This window comes from Sitophilus oryzae, unplaced genomic scaffold (assembly GCF_002938485.1).
Source record: "Sitophilus oryzae breed Bouriz unplaced genomic scaffold, Soryzae_2.0 scaffold_111_pilon_pilon, whole genome shotgun sequence".
NCBI classification, from domain to species: Eukaryota; Metazoa; Arthropoda; class Insecta; order Coleoptera; family Curculionidae; genus Sitophilus; species Sitophilus oryzae.
In genome coordinates, this window is record NW_022145749.1 from 6854539 (window position 1) to 6875859 (window position 21321).

The following is a 21321-nucleotide window of genomic DNA, read 5'->3' on the forward strand; positions in this document are numbered from 1 at the left end:
CCTCCGGCTGAGCTACGGTGTATAGCTTAGGGTGGCTACAGCTCGGTGTACTGCCACTGGAACCCACGTATGTCAGCAGATGTAGCGGGTGGCCAATTAAGAATGGACGCTGTCTGTATCTCAGAAACTACTTATCGTATAACTTTAGGAAAAAAATTCTAATAGTAAATCGACCAAGAGAAATCGCTGGAAATTATTTTCAAGTTCGAAAAATGCCCGCTAGGGGGCGTTTCTCTAATACCCAATCAGAAAACAGTTTTTCTCAAAAAAAAGCAGGTTAATAGGTATTTTAAATATTACTATTGTAATCATCGAGAAATTTGTAAGTTTTTTGACATAGAGTATTTTGCTCTATCTCAAAAAATAAAGTGGCGGGGGAAGGTTGAACTTGCTTTTATTAAAATAAGGATAACTCTGGTTTGGATTACGCGATTTAAACAAACCAGGGCTCGTTTAAAAGAGCTTTTCTTCCTTAATGATCTTCAGTATAAATTTTGTTTCCACATTTTTTTTCGTGGTAGCTAGAGGGCGCTGTTTAACATTATAACAGATATTGCGTTTTTGCGTAAAAAAATTAAATAAGAGGCTATATTTCTCTTTACACAGTTAAATAAAGCACAAAATTTGCAAAATATCAGCGCAAACTGCAACTTTCTATCTTCTCTCTAACCGGAGATATTAAGAGAACAAATCATGTTAGGCTGCCGCTTAGGATTATATGGTCTAAAAATGATAGTAGTAGCTAGGAAACAAAAAGAGGTAAATTGGTTACGTCAAAATATCAAGACGTATATTTTAATTTCATTTTAATAAAGTTTAATTATTATTTATCCATGTTCGTTTTTGATTCGACCCCATAAATTAAAACCCAGGCATATTGAATCCGTTGATCCAGCTGGCCATGGAAATATGCCGCTCCAGTGTCTCTATCTACTAAAGTAAGTGGTATCCAAGAAGCCCCACACATTCAGAGCAAAATAAGCGGCACCACTGCCTCAACTATACACTACCTACATTCATGCTGATGAAATTGCAACAAATGCAATTTTATCATGATGGAACCTCCAACAAAATTGGCAATCCATTTCTTAAAAATTATAGATAATTCATTTCATTCAGAAATTAAAAAAGTCCAGTCATTCGCCATCCTAGAATTCCTGCGTAAATATTTACCGACCAACGGTCTTGGTGCTAAACTACTTGCATCAAGGGTAGATTTTGACCAGTAGTGCATATTGTTAAGATTCTCACCTTCGTTCGGTGCTATATGAAAAGTGACCCAAACGACATAAACCTTATAATATAATAACACAAACAACAGGTAAAACACGAAAACAAGTGAAATCAAGGATGAACTTGGATTAATAACTAAATGACGTTACGTGAAATAAACCCCTAGTTTTCGACCATATCGAATTCGACCGTTTTCTGTTAAAAGTGATATGGCGGCAAAAGATTCCTAGAAATCATAATTAAATTATTGATTGTCCGACTTTCGGACATTTTAATCTAAGAACTACTTACGTATAATTAACCAAGAGATTCGTAAAAATTATATGGATGGACGATAATGTTACATAAATACATTCAAAAACTTATGACGTCATTTTTTTAAAGAAAACGCCCGAAATTCGGATGCGTGAGCCCTAGTTTGTTTAAATCGCTTAGCCCAAACCAGAGTTATCCTCGTTTTAATAAAAGCAAGTTTAACCTTCCCCCACCACTTTATTTTATGAGATAGAGCAAAATACTCTATATCAAAAAAATTACAAATTTCTCGATTATTACAATAGTAATATTTAAAATACCTGTTCATCTGCATATTTTTGAGAAAAACCCTGTTTTCTGATTGGCTATTAGAGAAACGCCCCCTAGTGGGCATTTTTCGAACTTCAAAATAATTTCCAGCGATTACTTTTGGTCGATTTACTTCTTAGAATTTTTTTCCCAAAATTATACGATAAGTAGTTTCTGAGATACAGCCGGCGTCCATTCTTAGTTGGCCACCCGGTACAGATGAAAGGCAAGTTGGTGAGGTTTCAATTGGTGAACATAAAAACCCTAAATAATATTGGTTGTCTTAGAAAAGAGCCTCAATTATAGAACAACGACTAGCACAACGTTTAGGAGTTAATAAAGGTAATAAAGAAGGACTAATCAAATCTGAACTTTACCTCAACGAGGGTTTATGATGTCCAACGGGTACCTCTACACGGACAACAGGAACGGGTGGAATTCTGAACTGTTCTGTGCTACGGTCTGGATCGGTCTTCTTGCTCTACAATTACGAACAACCAAATAAAATTTAAGAAAGATAACTCAACTAATCTTTCTACACCACGTGGGCGTGGAAAAGTCGAAAACTAGTCAACAATACGAATAAAAATCAGTTGAGCATTGACTTAGAATAGGCAGAAGAATTATAGCATACCTTGGAACTCTCGGGGACTTCTTGGGCACGTGCAATATGGGAACAACGGGTAAAAATTTGGCTATTTAATCCCTTGACGAAAATTTGGTCGGTGGTCCATACAAATTCAACAAAATCCAACCACGTCCCTGACCAAATGTGTTTCGGAAGACTTAGTCCTTCTCTAGAAAGACCTGCTAATTACCAACAGGGAATGCTTCACGAAACAGGCAGCCAGTTCTTCACACAATGTTTTTCGGTCGGGAAATACACAAAAAGTGATGCAAGAATTCGATTTCCTTCAAAAACCGGAAATTTCAACCGGAAATCTCCCTCCAGGATATAGAGAGAGAACTATATATCTTGACTAGTCCAACTCACAAAAAGGCATAAATAAAAAACTATGTTCTAGAATATTTTCACAGCCATATTTCCATATCCGGTCAATGAACGAACTTAACTCAGAAATTCCACAATTAAAATGAACGAATTCGTTCATTTTAATTCGCAGTGTGCAATTGCACACTGCGATCCACATCAAAAATAAACAATTTAACTACGAAATCTTGTCTGATAATTATAAAATTTCAATACCCAAAACAAAGGATAAATAAATCCAAAAACATCTGATTTGATCTGACAGTGACAAGTGACGGACACGGACAGATGATGACCAAAGATAAAGAGAGGTCGACAAAAATTCTAATGCTGGGTTGCATAATCGTAAAATTTAAATAAAATAAGAGACTAAAGCCACAGACACTCAGGGATCAAGACCCCAACGACACAATACCTGGGTAACTTTCTTCCTTGGTATCAGTAACTGAGTTGTTACTTACCATTTTTTAGAATTTAGAATTTAGAATGAGTGGGAGGGGGGTTAATCACTGCGACCTTACAGATCTATTGTGTCCCCCTTTCTTGAGTTATAACTCATCATACAGTCCCAGGGCTTTGACAAAACCCAGTATCTGGGACGGTTTTATAGAGGGTAGTTCTCTATCTCCAATATCAATCGTACTAAAATTCATGGCACGAATGGTTGTCGTCTCGGCGCAATCAGTGATGAGGTGTACTGGTGTTTCCCCATCTTCCCCACAGAATCTGCATTCGCCGTTTCTTCTTAGTTTCAATCTACTGAGGTGTTCATTGAGGAGACAGTGTCCTGTTAAAAACCCCGTGACAATCCGAAGATTGTTCTTACTTAAACCCAGGAAGATCTGTGATTTTTCTTGATCATAAGCCCTCAGAAACTTCTTCGAGTGTCTTAGACCGTTGCAAGATTCCCATTCCAGGTTGCGGATGGAATCTTCCAAGTTCTTGAGTTCCGCCTTGAGTTGGTTACCACTTGGAAAGCAGAACGGTTCTGGTCCAGTTAGTGGAGTGTTCGCTCCTTTTCTAGCTAGATTATTTGTTTTTTCATTGCCTTCTATCCCTTGGTGAGCAGGCACCCAGAGTAGGAAGACTTTGTTTTCTTTGCCTAATTTATTCAGCTTCTCTATGCATTCTTTGACCAATTTCGAATTGATTGATACTGAGTTGATCGCTTTTAACGCTGCTTGACTATCAGACAAGATGTTACTTATTGTTACTTACCATTCTCAATAACCAATGAATTCCCCTGAGCCCAGAGAGCTTTGAAAACCAGCCCTCTGTCCGCAATATCCTGCCATGGTGGTCTCTCGCCATTACCTTCCTTGAGCCGTAATATTGCTCCGATGTCTGGATCTCCCATTTGATCTTTCCCCAATTGTGTCATCGTCCACTGTTCATCAGCTCCAAGCTTAAAACTCCTTATCATGACAGTTCCTTCACGTTGTTCCGTTTTACAGCAGTGCTTACAATCGGTTTGACAGAGTCTTCTGGATAAACAGTCTGCGTTACCATGCATTTTTCCAGCACGATGTTGGATGGTAAAGTGATACTGCTGGAGCTTCTCGAGCCATCGTCCTATTTGGCCTTCGGGTTGTTTCATCTCCATAAGCCACTTGAGAGCCGCATGATCTGTCCTAATTAAAAATTCTTGGCCATACAGGTATTTATGAAAATAATCAACTGCCTTCACAATTGCTAGCAGCTCCTTCCGAGTAAAGGTTGTCGCCCACTAGACCAAGGCGCGACGCGGCGCGGCGCCATGTGGAAATTTCTTTTGTCTGCTTGCCACGTATTTAAATGGACCAACGTACATTAAAGCGCGCAGCGCCGAAGCGCGCCGCGGGATTTCCGTCAAGAAGTCGGAAGACTTCTCTAGCAACTTTTTTCCGTATCCCGCGTTTCGGCGCGTTGCAGTGTGCGTACTCACAACGGAAATAATTTTGCATTCGAGTCTTTTCATTAGGCTTTTTGATTAGGAACTAGTGATACATATCAATGGTAGAATCGTATTTTTAAAGGTAAATTAAGCAAATCGATTTTTATAAAGGAATATGATATTTTTTTTAGTCTTCCCTCACTAGAGACAGATGGACGAAATGCCTTTCTATCAAAGATTTAATATAATTGAGGGGTATAGAGGCAAAACCAGCAATCTCCACTGTTTAACAAAAGTGACAATTTCCAATTTTTAAATTCTAATTTTATTACCTAAATATATAAAAAAGATCAGGGTTTTTTCACCACATAACTAATATACACATCAGAATAAATAAGAATTATCAAAAGTATTAGTAATTTTTCTTTTCTGAAAAAATATGATGAGTAGATATACCCGGTGTTTTGCTTCTAAAACCCTCAATTGAGGAGTGCGTAAAATGTTTCCTTCATATTTTGTAATACTGAAAAAAATGCTCTTGTCTTTTATTAAATCTGGAAAAAGATGTTAAAATTCTCCAAACTTCTTTCTTTTTTTGTTAATCGTATGAGTCCAAACTTTTCCCTTTCTTCTTCATCCCCTCTTCCTCTGTTAGAAGAGCACCAAAAATACGCTTTCGTCCGTACTTGAACTCATTGCTTTAAAAACTAAACTACAGTAAGTAAAAAAACTTCGACTATAACTAAATAGCGTTTCCGCGTTTCAAAAGCGCGCTATAGTGGGCGCACTCCAAAAATTTTTCTTCGCAGCTGGAAAAAATTCTCTTCCCAGCGCCGAGCCGCGCCGCGGTATAGTAGGCGACAACCTTAACGCAGTAATTCCTTTCCGGTTTGGATAGAACTCGACTGTAATATTCTATCACTTGTTCTTCGCCATCTTGCACTTGTAAAAGCACTGCACCTATGCCGTGTTGCTGGCGTGTGTGTCCAGGATATACCTCCCTTGTTGTTGCGGGTAGGCTAAAATAGGACTTGAATATAAACCCGCCTTAAGTCTTCCAAAGGCTACATCACAATCGGTGTTCCATTCGTAGCCGACTTCATCACCTGTAAGCCTATGTAAGGGTGCAGCTATATTAGCAAATCCCTTGACAAATCTTCTGTAATAGGTGCAAAAACCCAGAAAACTTCTAAGTTCATATTTGTCGCGAGGTTTAAGCCAATCTTTGATTGCAGCGATTTTCTTCTGGTCGGTGTAAAATCCGTCTGCTGAGACTACATGGTCCAAAAATTCCACTTGTCGCTGGAATAAGCTACACTTCTTCGGGTTCAAGTACAGGTGGGCATTCCGTATGCGGCCGAAGACTTCTTCTAAATTTCCCAAATGCTCCTCAAAAGTTCTTCCCATAACCAATACATCGTCGAGGTGAACCAAGCACATTTTCTAAGTTAATCCTCTTAACACCACCTCCATGAGACGTTCGAAAGTGGCTGGAGCATTGCATAATCCAAACGGCATGACCTTGAATTGGTATATACCGCTTCCTGTAGAAAAAGCCGCCTTTTCTTTGTCTTCCTCGTCCAGACCAACTTGCCAGTATCCACTCTTTAGGTCGAGAGTGGAGAACCAGCACGAACCTGCCAGTGTGGTTAACGTGTAGTCTATAAGTGGCAGTGGGTAGTTATCCTTCTAAGTTACGTCATTGAGTTTTCTCTAGTCCACGCAGAATCGTGTACTACCATCTTTCTTCGTCACCAAAACAACAGTAGATGACCATACTTCGATAACTCCATCTTCTAACATCTTGTCTACCATTGTCTCAATTTCTTGTCGTTTGGAAAGGGGAACCCTTTTAGGACGTTGTCGAATCGGCTAAGCATGACCAGTATTAATCCGGTACTTCACAAAATCCGTTCTTCCACTGTTGTTCTTTTCAAAAATACTGCCATGCTTTAGCAGGAACTCCTTAGCCTTCTGTTTCTCTTTAGATGTTAGGTGATCCCATGGCTGCTCTAGATGTTTAAGTGTTTCTTGGGATGCCATATGTGTAACAGCTGAAGGCACTTCATCACATCGGGTAACACTTCTTACAGGTTCGCAGATAGCTATCTTGTCACCTTTTTGAATCTTGACACAATTCGGGAAAACATTCGCAATTCTGATCGGTATATTCTTGTCGGTGTTCACCAATGATTTTCCTACTAAGTACCTATCTTGTTTCTTGTCGCTACTTTGTACCAGTGCAACACAGCACCCAGCGAGTTTCTCCACTTTACCGAATACGATCTTCTCGGTATTACCAGGTATCACCACAGTTTCCGCTGATCTTGCATCCATTCTTCCTGGTCCCTCGTCTGGAGATAACATGAACTCTTCATTTTCGACATTCAGGATATTTCTCTGGTGATCGAACGAAAATCCATGTTGACGAATCACATCCATGCCCAAGATGAAGTCATCTTCAATATCTGCCACTAAGACGCTATGCTGAAACTTCAAATTTCCTAACTTCAGTTCGACGATAGCCTCTCCCCGTACATCGGCCATTTCCCCCGGAACTGTACGTAAACACACTCTTCTTCTCAGAGGCAACAGCTTTAATCCTTGCACTGAGTTAGCCCGCACCAACGATACCACAGCGCCAGTGTCCACGGTCATTCGAATTCCCTTTCCATTGACTTTCCCGTCGATCACCAAACTGTCATCATGTAAATGTCATTTCACTATTTATTATTTTCGAGAGGTTTTCTTTTTTCAGATTTTGCAAAATTTCGACTTTGGTTCGAGTTCTAAAACACTTTATATATAATTATTAAGAAATATAAAGCCGCCACAGAAGAGCGCCATAAACTCTCTATCCAAACATACATAATTAGTTTCAGTCAATGGAAGTGGTTAGAAAAATTTGAAAAAGAGTTTTAAAAAGCAAGATTTCAAAATCATTTTGGGGCCAAAATTGAACTTCTTTGAAATACTTTGACTTCGATAACTTCTAGAATTATTAAGATTATTTATTTCAGACGGGTCTAATTAAAAGTTTTATTTTTGATATACAAAGTGTGTCCTAAATTCATATACTGGGGGATGAAAAAACGGTTTTTAAATTTTCGGATTTTTTTACATACATAATCCATATCCATACATATAAAAGCTCAAAGGTTTTTTTTGTTATATCCATCCCGCCGAAACCGCTTCACCAATCTTGATTCTTTTTTTAAATGAAAAGTATGTATGTATAGATTTGTTATGAAGTATTTTTATATTGTTTAATGGCTATTTCTTTGTGTAAAACGACTAAATACTAAAATATACCTGAAAAACACCTATACAAAATACCTCCAGAAATAAATTATTTATTTGTCATTGTCAGTGGTGTGTCAGTTAGATTATATATCAAGTTTTTAGATATTTTAGGGTCAGTTAATACCGCCAGCTTTAGAAACATAAATATTAGCACAAAGGTTCGTTTAAATGGCATTAGTGATTAGTGAATTAGCTACGCAAAGCGATTTTAGGAAATTCATCCTCTTAGAGTGTAAAATTATGTCGAACAATTTGTTGTATGAAAATTTCTTACTATCTGGTCTAGAAGAATGAAATTCTACAGAAAGAATTAGAAGAGATTATTGAAATTCATCAACCAAATGGGTAAAGTTAGTAAAAATTTATATAAACCTTCGTGACCTCTGGATTATACACATAAAAATTTGCACAAAGGATCATTTAAAAGACATGAGTTAATTATTTGGACATAGCGAATTTATGAAATTCATACCCATAGGGAGTAGAATAGGGAATGAAAGTTTGTTGTACAAAAATGCATTATTATTACTGTCCTCCATTCATGCAGTTGTGCAGCTCTGAACTGTTCAAGAACGCGATACTCTCACTCCATTCAATTGAGTCATAAAGTTCAGAACTGTTCTGCGCCATATGGACACCCATATCCTAGGCTATCGCGCTCAGCTCCTTTCAGAACCGTTCTGAGTAGCCCAGGGCGTAAAGCTCTGGAACTTGAAATTTGGAGGACAGCATATAACATCTAGAAGTATAAAATTTTATACAAGGGTTTATTTAGTGACATCAATAATATGAACGAAATATTTCTGAAGTGTTCAATATTAAATGTAGATATTCTTCAAGTTATGCGAAGTAACAAGTAATGTTTCCGGTGAGACCGCGTATTATGTCACCGGATTCTGGTTAGTATAAAGACTTTTTTCTATAGAAAGAGTTTTTTCTATATTTTTCTTTCAAAATAAGACTAATTTCTTCTTATTCTTTTAAATATTACAGTGTTTCTTTTACCTAAAATGTTATACTTAATTTTCACTTATAATTAAAAAATTACAAATGGAGAAAAATATAAGTTATTGAATAAAGTTTATACAAATCACTTTACCATAACAAAAAAGTAACAACATGTCATGGCGGAAGATATTCAGGTGGTATTTCACACATTTATCTATTAAAATCGGGATTAAAATAATAAACTTGCGTAACATGTTATACATGAGAAAGAAAGTTTCAGAATCGATTAATACGCAATACGCTACGCAGTCAAGTTGTTCCTATGCGCGGATGAGCGTCTTTTTTTGACCAATCAGGTTGGTTAGCGTGGTTATTTGAAGGGTGTTAATTCATTTGTGTTTGTCAACAACTCTAACGTGTTTGGTCGGGCTTAATAGTTGCCTGCTAGGGCTAGACACAAGTGGCCAGGGTCACGACACCGTGCGCCGCCGAAGAGGAATCGGCCTACGTTTGGTTAAACAGGCTGGACACGGTGGACTACGATATTGGCGAGTCTGAATATTTATAAAAAATTGCAAAGTAAAATATGTTGGAAAAATAATTAATAATTTATTAAATTATTTTATTTAACTGATTAATTTTCATTGAAAAGGCATTTTGCAATTCGCCACTATATTAGATAAAAACTAAGAAACTTATATCAAATTTAAGTTTTGCGATTTTGACCTATACTTTTAACAAAATCTGAACACATTTTAAAAAGTTTTGATAATTTTGTGTAGATTGACTACAAGTTGTATAACATAAATTTCTACGACCGGTCTACCTAGTGGTCTGCAGCATCGCCTTGTGGTGCAAACGTGGGCCTGTTAATCTGTGACGTGACGCACAACATTCAAGAAAAACAGAAGCGTGGCTAATAATTTAGTAATTTAAAAAAATGTCTTTTAGATACAGTAGTAGGTATTAAAAAGTTTTGTGTTTAAATGGGATTTGCCTTTTATTAATTAAAATTATATCGTAAAGTGTAACTTTCCGTATAAGAATTCTTTATCTGTCATCGATCATGATCTGTCATCATGTTAAACTGATGTTTTGTATGTTATTTTGTTTTTTTGCTTGTTTGTTTTACGGATAGGTGGCAATCGCATAATTATTATTGATTATTGATAATGTTTTATTTAATGTTAACATTACTACTTTTTCAGTAAATGTTTAAATCTGTTGTGTTTTGTTAAGTTCGTTATTTAAACATATGTATGTAATACACTCATATTAACACTAATCATATTTTTACGTTTTTATTCATCATTTTCAATGCCCCCCGGTTGCATCTTTGTAAAGGACTGTGAATTTTTTTGTTATTCGAGTTAAATTAATAAACCGACCACTTCTGCACACGATTCGTCTTCTTTCCTCAACCCGAACACCCAGACCCTGAGAGCAGTATCCGTCTAAGAGACTGCTGCACCATAAAATATTTTGTTTCTACTTCTTTCAGTTTTCATATAATCAACCGAGGCGAATAAAGTGCGCCACCCTGTATAATTAAATCGAAAATATATTTTTTATTTAATGCATATCCGAAATATGTTTCTTACAATTTTTACAATAATATACAATTGTTAATATTTCCTTATTCAACATAACAAGAAAAAAAAACAAGAATCTCTAACGAAACGAATGCAAAACGGAATGTTATTATTCTAGAAGCAAGACTATACAATAATAATTATATTCACAGTCACATTATATCGACAAAAAAATACGATCTGTTCAGCGATCATTTAACGGTACGTCATCATTATTTGTCAAATATATGCGTTTTAAGGTGTGTCTGAGATAAGTTCATATTATTTAGAAAATTTTAAATACGTTCTGAAATTATTAATCGAGTGAGTTCCGTTTTTATTAAATTAATGTAGGTATGTTAGGCCTTTGCTATTATTATTTATTTATATTGTCTTAAATAATTATATATATTAGTACCTCTTAAACTGTATAAGAAATGTCTATTTTCAAAACATCATCAAAACGCTTCAACGCTTTATCAGTGTCTCTTTTTTCGCGTAAAATAAGTAAAAACTTTGCAATGAAAACTTGGTCACTCTTGTTAAATCAGCAAGTATTTTAACAATAAATCAAATTAAAAATTGTTTAACAGTGCAAACAAATTTTAATTTTGACAGTGATCAATGTCCGTCAAAAAAAAATGTTAACCTCAAGTCAAATGACAATGACAATTACTAAAAACAATGATGAGAGGCTAAATCACCCAGGCTCAACCAACGTTGCCAAATGTCCACCCACTTTATGCTAGCAGAACGAAGCCTGTTTATTGTTTATTTGCAAAAGCAGCAGTGGTTCAGTTATTGAGGCGATCGTTTCGGAAGTCAGAAGTCTCGGGTTCGAACCTCGACAGATATACAACGTTTTTATACGGCCATATCAATAGGTATGGTAGGCTATTAAGATCGGCAATAAAAAGTTTTTTTAATTTCACTCAAAATGAGTTATATGGGTCATAAATGACCTAAATAGAAAATATTTTCATGGTGTTTGTCTGTCTGTCTGTCCGTCTGTCTGTCTATCTGTCTGTCTGTCTATCTATCTATCTGTCTGTCCGTCCGTCCGTCCGTCCGTCCGTCCGTCCGTCTGTTTGTCTGTCTGTCTGTCTGTCTGTCTGTCTGTCTGTCTGTCTGTCTGTCTGCCTGCCTGCCTGCCTGTCCGTCCGTCCGTCCGTCCGTCCGTCCGTCCGTCCGTCCGTCCGTCCGTCTGTCCGTCTGTCTGTCTGTCTGTCTGTCTGTCTGTCTGTCTGTCTGTCTGTCTGCCTGTCCGTCCGTCCGTCCGTCCGTCTGTCTGTCTGTCTGTCTGTCTGTCTGTCGTCTGTAACACGATAATTCAAAAACCGCTAAACCGATTTTAACCAAATTTGGCACAAAAATACTGTGGCATCCGAGAATCTGGCCATTAGTTTTCGGTGGGGGTGTGGAGGTTGGTAAGGGGGTATGGGACGGAGTTAAAAATTTAAAAAAATTGTAACTCCAAAATTACAGTAGCTAGCTGAAACGCGGATTTCAATTTAAGATTAGGAATAATATTTACAACAAAATTTGTAACAACATCAAAATCAGTCAAAGTCGCAGTTTTTGAGATAAAAAAAATGGAAAAATTCTTTTACTTTGAAACTAAAAGAACTGCCTACCAACTTTTTATTAACATATTTTAGTATCGGCGGCTATACGTACCTCCCGGGGCCATTTTTTTTTCAAGTGTCGAGATTGAGAGGTTGGTCTAGTGATTTAATTGCGTTGGTTTCACTCTTATTGGTGGAGTTGTATTTATTATTTGGTGGGGTTGATTGCATTGGTTAGGTTAGCTATTTGGTGGGGTTGGTTTGGTTTTTACTAATTTATATTTGTTTGGCATTATTTTACGCCGTAAAATGCTATACTTGTTTTGATTGCGTTGGTTAGTCTCTCGGGTAAGTTTTTATTTAAATTGCACGCGAAATACCCGACCAAGTAAAAGTGAACATTTGGCAACATTTGGAGCCTGGGCGATTTAACCTCCCGTAAAACAATGTCCAGTAATTTACGAAATGCTGTAATGACGTCACAAATCTCTTTCATCTGGTTGTCAAGTAAAAGAGGGAGTTTGACAATATATGACGTGCTGTTGAACAATCGCTGAACAAACAATATAAATAAATATCATTTTTATTCACTGACATTTTAAGGAACTAATTTTATTGATTTAAAAATATGTTCTAACATATACAGTAATATTACAGATAAAGGAAACTCAAACCATAATTAGAACAATCAAAGATAGTCAGCCACAACTGGAAACTGGTATTGAGGGAATAGCAGCAGATGATATTGTATATGACTTAGCCGAAAATATAATTAACAGTATTTTGAAACAAATATCCATGGAAGATGTAAATATTTATTTATTTAAGGTAAGTAACTTAAATACTATTAAACTAAATTCATTATAATTCAATGTATCTAAAAATTAAAACTACATACATAAATACATGCGTAAATAATGCATTAAGGAAATGTCTCAATATTTGTGACATAACTAATATTAGTGGAGAATATTCGACTAAAATATTTTCATTCTATATACCCTTTGTTGCACCGTCGATCTAAACATAGGAAATCCCATGAATGTAAATTTAAAAAATAATGAATAAATTTTTTCCATTTTATTTACAGGAACATTTATTTGACACTTTTTAAAGAACTCCGTAAAATGAAGTAAATTGTTCATTTTCTATAGCTACTATGAAGTCCTTTTAGATTATTATTTATTTTATAACGTTAGAAAATACTAAATTAATTGAAAAAATTATCCGGTCCTGATTTGAATAACAAACATGCCACCTTCACATTCAATTTTTCAGTAAAATTGACGTTATTTGTTTTAAAGAATAACTTTTTTATTGTCATATCGAATTTATACGTGCCAAAAATAATTTGTAAATATGAATCATACAACTGAAGAAAAAAAATGATAGTGGTATCATGGAGGGAATAGTCTACAGGTTGTAAAGGATTTATTTTCCATATATTTTCCAAATAGGCACTATTATAGTCTTTAAGGCTATAAATGCAAAAAAGAAGAATCTCAACAGTTAAAAATAAAGATAGTAAATATAAAAAGAAAAATAAATTTAATAAGAATCATCGAGAAGTAATAAAATGAAAATGAATTAAATATTCTGTACAAGTGGAAGATAGAGAAAATCAAGTATTAACAAAGTATTCTGGTACTTACACCAGAATACTTGGAGAAATAGTCGAAAAACATCGTACCACTGCTCGGCAAATTTTGAAGAAGCATAATTTTAAATCATTTAAATATTCTGAACAGCAAGATTTATTGGGCAGTGGTGAAGAACGTAGGGAAAATTTCCTCCATTTTATAATTAACAATTATGTGTATAAAGTGAACTTTTTGTATTTTTTCATAGAATTTAACTTGTTTGAGAGGACATGTTTGAGAGATCTCTGTAGAAGAAAATCATAATAGATTTGTGATATGGTGACTAAACTTGTGATTGTGTAACGTGCCAAAATTTCAATGGTCTATTTTACTTATTTTCGTCAATAATTTAACGCTAGTAAATATTAATCTGAAATATCGATCAGTTCAATTCAGTAAACCAATAATAAGTAAATATTACTTACATGTTAACAAAAGTAATTATTCCATTCCTATTTTTAACTAAATATACATATAATGTATAGCTAGTAAGGCAGGTCTTTAGAAGAAAGTAAAGCGAATCTCTTATTCATCGAGAGTGATGCAATACAATAAGAAAAAAATAACTAATGTTGTTAGAAAGCTGATTCAAAAATATACTGATTTCCGTCAAACTGTTTCTCATCGAATAGTTTTAATTAATCAAAAATATTTATTTTTTCCACTCAAACAAGATTGTCATAGGATAACTGAGTTTTGTGTTGATTTTCTATTACAAAGGATTAACCTTTACGTGTTTGTGCGTGCATTGGGACATACATATTTTGCAAGTGAACTAACACACATTGTTCCATACGTGAGAGTAACGAAGAATTCAAAAGTTATAATAGAAATTTTAAAGGTGTTCGAGAGATTCCATTTGGATGACGCTAGAGCTCAGTTACTGCGAAGATTTGAAGGCAAGTTACAACCCGGAGAAGTTAGAAGCACAATATCAAGAAAACATAGACCTCTTCGTCAATATCGTACTCCGAAATATTTAAAAATATATATTTTGTTTTAAGGTGAAAAATGTCAAATGAGAATATTGAACTTATTAGCGCAGTAATATGTATTCATCAAGAATTTTATGAATCATTTCATGACACTTATCAAAAACTTAGACAGTTGGAAAAAAATATATTATGATATGATTCGTAAATATGAACAAGGAATGAGTGCGTGTGCACAATATTATGAAAATCATGATATATTAGAATTATTCTCTGTAATGATAGACTTAGGCTTTATAAATCAAATAACATATTTAAATAAATTTGTTATAAATGGGGGAATAGCCTACGAACAAGTAACAGACGATGTAAACACTAACATGAATAGTAACTTAGTTAACCAGGATAATTCATCCAATAACTTAGTTGATGTAGAAGTACTAATTTAGTTAAAATTATATTTTAATAATAAAAGATGTAATAAACATTATATAGATTTTTATTCATTCATAAAAAAAATCATACAAATACAATACATTTGATAATGCACACATACAAGTTGACTTAGAATGATGAAAGCATTTTGGTGTTCCTATAGGCAAAGCTGGTTGTTCATCTATTTCAATTACTGGTTTTTTGGAATATTTCCTTACAAACGCAGCTTTTTCAACTCCTTTAACATAAACAAATTCCACTTCTACTTCAGTGAGTTTTTCAATTATATTTGAAAAATAATGGTGAGGTGTAAATCCTTCATTCCAGTTGATACAATGATGGTTTTTCATTAGCCATACTGCCTATCTGTGACATTCTGGTGACAGTCTAATAGGGTTTCTTAAACATATGATGTGAGATTCTATGTCCATCAAAGGCTGCAAGTTCTTTAGGTAAAAATGTGTTTTTCTCATCTTTAAATCCTTGTATATCCACAATCAACCTCATATTTTTAGTTCGCTAAACTTTTTAATTAGACTTTTTTGTCTTGAGTAATTTGTAATTTGTTCTTTCAATTTTTGTATTTTAAAAATAAATTTTTGTATTTCTAGTTGAAGTGTTGATGACATATTTACTACTACAGACTTTGTTTACTTATTTTATATTAAATCTAAATATTAAGAGAGTGGGGGTAAAAGTTATAATTGTTTAACAATCTTTGTTAAAGGATTGTAACTAAATAATTTGTCATGTAAAATAAGACAATAAGCAGATGTGTCCTTTTTAATTGCACTGTTTGTTTCAAATTCTATCCTCATTACTACAGAACCCGTTTGAAGCGTTTCCTTTTGGTGAGAACAATCAATATGTGTAATTGGTGAAATCTCTTTGAATTTTTCAGGATTAAAAATCGGTTCATTAGACATACCATAATAAGAATAGCGAAAATTGGCAAACATTTCATATAATGCTGAAAATTTATTATCTTTGAAATTCAAATACAAGTCATGATAAGGATATCTTTCAGAATTTAAAAATATTCTAATATTTGTCAAATCAACATTGTCAAATTGACTCATATCTTTTTTAACATCTGCTTTTCGATTTTCTTGAAAGGCAATTATTACATGACGGCGAGTTTCAAGTTTACTAGTTGTTTTTACAGGCCATGTGTGTCGTGTTGTTTCAGTTAGCGAAGAGTATTCAACCAGTTCCCAACTTCTAAATCCAATTAGTACATCTTTATTTGACTCCAATATTCTAGTGAGAGCTAGTTGTTGTAGTATATCAACTAAAATATGAGGTACTTTCCAATAGATTTTATCAAAAGAAACGTTTGGGGTTTCTGAAGTTGTAGATGGAGGTGTTACATCATCCTTAAAGAAAACTCCATCTAAGTCATTATTAGATCTAATAAGAACCAACTCTTTTTTCATATTAATTATAATTTTTTTGTAATCTTCAAAGAATCCCATTAGCAGTTTTGATGGTATAGATACGGAGAATTTTCCATTATCATCAACTATGATTCTGTCCTCTTCTTTTCTGTGTGGAAACCAACCTGTATTTTGCAGTTTTAAACTTTCATTTGTGTTACTGGATAGATAACCTTTTAATGTTGATGCTAGCCCTACATTACTTACGACATCAATGGTAATACCATTTAACTCATAACAAATTTCTCTAAATAAGAAAGCTATACCATTGTTCGTAAACCGCAATCTCTTTGTATAATTTCCCTCCGTAACTTTCTGATGGTAGAGTGTGAGCATCAAGTTCTTGGATTGGTATACGTATTTCATCATTATAGTCAAATTTTGAAGAAATGTATGGTTGATAGGTATGCAGTTCTGAGCTGACAATAGAGTTATCAATATACAGGGTGTCCCAGAAATAAGTGTAGATATTTTAACTGGTAGTATAGTTCAACCCCAGAAACACGCCTATGAGGTTTTTTTTGCGAAAAAAAAATGTTGAAAATTTGATATTTTTCTTGACATTTTCCGGAAAATGTTGAAAAACTTTTGAGTGCCACTGTCCACTCCCCGGGAAATTCGTTTACCGGGCATAGCGCGTGTCGGAGAGAATGCAACGTTGCCACCTCCTACCATACCCACATTCTGCATGTTTACCTATAAATTCAATTATTTTAAGTTGCTACAGAAAAAAATACGAAAATTTATTTTATTCATATTAGTGTAGATTGCTCTACTAATTCTAGAGAAACGCGCAATATTTTAAATACTTTTTACAGTGGAGTAAACTGAAAAAATAAATCTTAACAATTATCATAGCTTCTTTTTTCGCCATATTAGGAAATATTTTCAATCGTTTCAATAAACAATTATAACCTTTAATGTTTAGTTAGAGCTTACCCTTTTGATGAAAGTGTTTTTTATCCAGCACACATATACGCAAACACATACACACCAAATATCTATTAAACTGAACATCACAAACCTATCACATGCCTATCACTTTTAAAATATTATTTAAAATTTTTCACATGATAATAATCAAACACTAAACTCATAAATTCAATAAAAAATGTTAAAAAACTTGCTTTAATAACTACTTAGGTATATCCGGCGGCTCATGGTAGACAGACATTACGGGGTTTTCTTCGACATTTCTTCAAAACCGACGCAACCCCAACGACGATTTCGAAAACACTGAAGGAACAGGAAGGAATTACAAATCACAAATTTTTATTTGGAAATTTTTTGACTTAACGTCCTCTACTGGACTGATGTATTACTATTATGGGTCAACGTTTTGGTGGTTGTATAAAGATAGATAAATCAATTTTCTAAATGTTTAAGGTATGGAGTAGTGGATGTCCCAAAAATAAAATAAAAAGTACAAGAAAGAATTAAGGTAAAATCAAAGAATATTCTACGTCATCTAAAATATAAAAATATGGGAAGCCCCGACAAAAATCTGACACCTGATATCAAAGTGATAAACAAACATCGGCGCATGCGGCAGCACTTCGGCAGCACATCGGCGCATGCGGCAGCGAGCACTTACACTTAATTTTTCAATTCATTGCTAGATGGCCTTTTACTAGGGATGCACTGCAAACAAATATTCCAGCAAAACTTAAAATAACACTAATTTACCACAATACACCAAAACACTTTACTTTTGCACAGGACGCGCGTTTCGCTAACCATGTTAGCATCATCAGCAGATGGTCAAAATTTAAGTTTTAATCATCTGCTGATGACGCTAAGATGATTAACCAAACAAGCGTCCAGCTCAAAAGTAAAGTGTTTTGGTATATTGTGGTGAATTAGTGTTTTAATTTGCTGTTGTAACACCAAAGATTCCAACCCTCAACTCTGTATCTACTGGGTGTCCTGTATAAGGATGCCCTGTATCAATATCCTATAAACTATAGATATAGATACAATTTTTTTCATATTTAGCAATTTTTTTATCTCTTAAAATCTATAGGATACCTATACAGTACATTCATATCTGGAACACACTACAAACAATTTGCTGAAATTAAATAATTTGGTGTGTAATAATCAAAAATTAACTAATAAATAGAACGGTTAAAAATAATAGGTAAGGATAAAGACGAACTTGAGTAATATATGTTTATTAATTAAAAATATTTTAATATAACGATATACATTGATATTATCTTCTATGTCTATGTTTCTATATTCTCTTGTCTACCCTTCTGAAATAATATCAGCAGAATTATACTGTTCAAATAAATTTGCACAACTTACCTTGGTATTTTTTAATCTTTCTTTTGTTTTTTACAAGCCATATTTTAATTATATTGATAATTTCGGTTTCTTTTTGACTCTTGAAATTGACCTTTCATGGAGTCTAAAATATGTTATTACAGTCTTTGCAACACCAAATATCTTTAAGTTCAAATACCTAAAATTGCTTTTTGGCCACTAACAATGATTTCAAACTTCTTCTGTTTGGCCCCATCCCAAGAATATTTTTGTGCAATTTCATTGCCCAGAACCTTATAAAAGCATTTTCCTTGTACTTTTTGCTACTCCTGAACCACCAAGTCTAGATAATTCTCGAACCTAATAATTCTAAAAAATACCTTTCTCTTAAAAAATACACAATAAATGGTTATAGAAGAGCCTACATAAATACCTATATAAATACTATATTGTAAGAAATTACAGCACTGGAACTACACTTATCAGAACAGAAATCTTCAATGATACTACCAGAGATACTACTACTTTGATGATGTACAGAGGATAATAAAAAATCGCTTTGGTCTGAATCCAGTTTAATGTACAATATTGAAGTCATATTTGCGTAACATTGATTTAATAAGATTTTGGCTCCTTTTTTTTTGGTTGAATTTTAAAATATTTTTTAGTATAACCTATTTTTTTTCGAGGTCTCATGGTTTTAAATTCACTCACCTTAAAATAGATACTGAAAACACAAATATAACAAGAACTATTTTACCGATTCTATCCTTAAAATAATTATTTGCATCACTTATCTTTACGTTATCTCAGTGTTTTAATTACTAAAATAGTTTGGATGAAGCACGTTTACGTTTATAGGTGGTTTATAGTTCACTTGTTGTTTTTTATTAGGTTATGTTATGGATGTACGATTCGAATCGATTTCAGTCGAAGATCGATCTTTTTACCCAAAAAATCGATTAAAATCTATCGAGTTTATCAAACTATCTTTTGGTATAATCGATCTTTTTATTTCATAATGGAAGATCGTTTTTATTTATACAGTTTTACAGGTTTATTTATTTGTTAGAATAAGAAACACTGTATTTTTGCTTGAATATTTGTTTACAGGGCATCTATATACACTAATATATAAAATCCCTAATTATTTAATACACAAAAATTTAATAGTAACTGATAGTAAGAAAATATACAAATATAATGTATTGTATTCATTTTTTCATTTCGAAATCATTTTTATTCTCCTGTATTTTTATTCAGATATTGATATGTTTAGAACGTGAATAGCAGATACTTAAAATTTATTGTAAACCATAATTTAAGAAGACATTCTAAGGTCATGCTGATAACATAGCTTTAAATCACATTCGTAGTAGAATGTACTATTCATATGCCATACTTATTAAAAAAAGAATATATTTATAAGAACTTAGGAGGAATATTCTTAGAATGTAAATGTTCCTTTTGTGCTATCTGGGTAGATACTTGATAGTATGTGTTCCCTTGTAATGGGAGTACGTCCTGACTCTACATTTTAAACATTTCAGTTTTTGAATTTTCAGCTCTGTACAGTCAAGGACAACTCAATCGTTGTTTTGGTGGTTGTATAAAGATAGATAAATCAATTTTCCAATTTTCTAAATGTTTAAGGTATGGAGTAGGGATGTCCCAAAAATAAAATAAAAGTACAAGAAAGAATTAAGGTAAAATCAAAGAATATTCTACGTTATCTAAAATATAAAAATATGGGAAGCCCCGATAAAAATCTGACACCTGATATCAAAGCGATAAACAAACATCGGCGCATGCGGCAGCGAGCACTTACACTTAATTTTTCAATTCATTGCTAGATGGCCTTTTACTAGGGATGCACTGCAAACAAATATTCCAGCAAAACTAAAGTGTTTTATCTTATTCCAACAAATAAATAAACCTGTAAACTGTATAAATAAAATCGGTCTTCGATTTAAAAAAATCGATTATACCCATTATACCAAAAGATCGTGATAAAAATCACGTCGATTTGATAAAAATCGATCTCCGATTAAAATCGATTCGAATTCTACATCCCTAGTATGGTGTGTAGTTCTGTAGTTTAAGGTTATGTTTCTGTTTAAGGTTATTTGTGGGTTATTAAACTCGCACAAAACAGAAAACAACAAAAGACAATGCAAATAATGCCAAATAAACCTGTAAAAAAGAACTTTTATTATTCAAAATGAAATATTTAATTCAGTTGGTATACGAATATTTTTTTATTTATTTATAATGTTTTGTGTCAAAAATATGTGAGAAATGAGGTAAACAGTTTAAATGTCTTAATAAATTCGTTTTTAATTTATTAACCTTTCAGGTATCTACCTAATGGTAGGAAGAAATTATTTATGTAATGGTAGGAAAAATAATTTCACTTTAATTACGTATTAGAAAATCAGTAATCTTAAATTAGGATGCATCAATGGAGAAGGCAATTGTAATCACAATACAATAATAGATCTACAAATACCAAGCAATACATTAAATCAAAAATGTCAGTAACAGTGTTGTAATTATGTACTC

General features: G+C 33.7%; 1 protein-coding gene across 1 annotated transcript in view; it reads left to right on the plus strand.

Annotated features, from left to right (window-relative positions):
* The first annotated feature begins 729 nt into the window (after positions 1–729).
* Positions 730–21321, plus strand: part of LOC115883390 (dynein heavy chain 6, axonemal-like) — a 31978-nt gene continuing 11386 nt past the window's right edge. The window contains exons 1-2 of the mRNA XM_030901760.1: positions 730–759; positions 12706–12876. Of these exons, the coding sequence (XP_030757620.1) occupies positions 730–759; positions 12706–12876 (201 nt within the window). The remainder of the gene's footprint in view (positions 760–12705; positions 12877–21321) is intronic.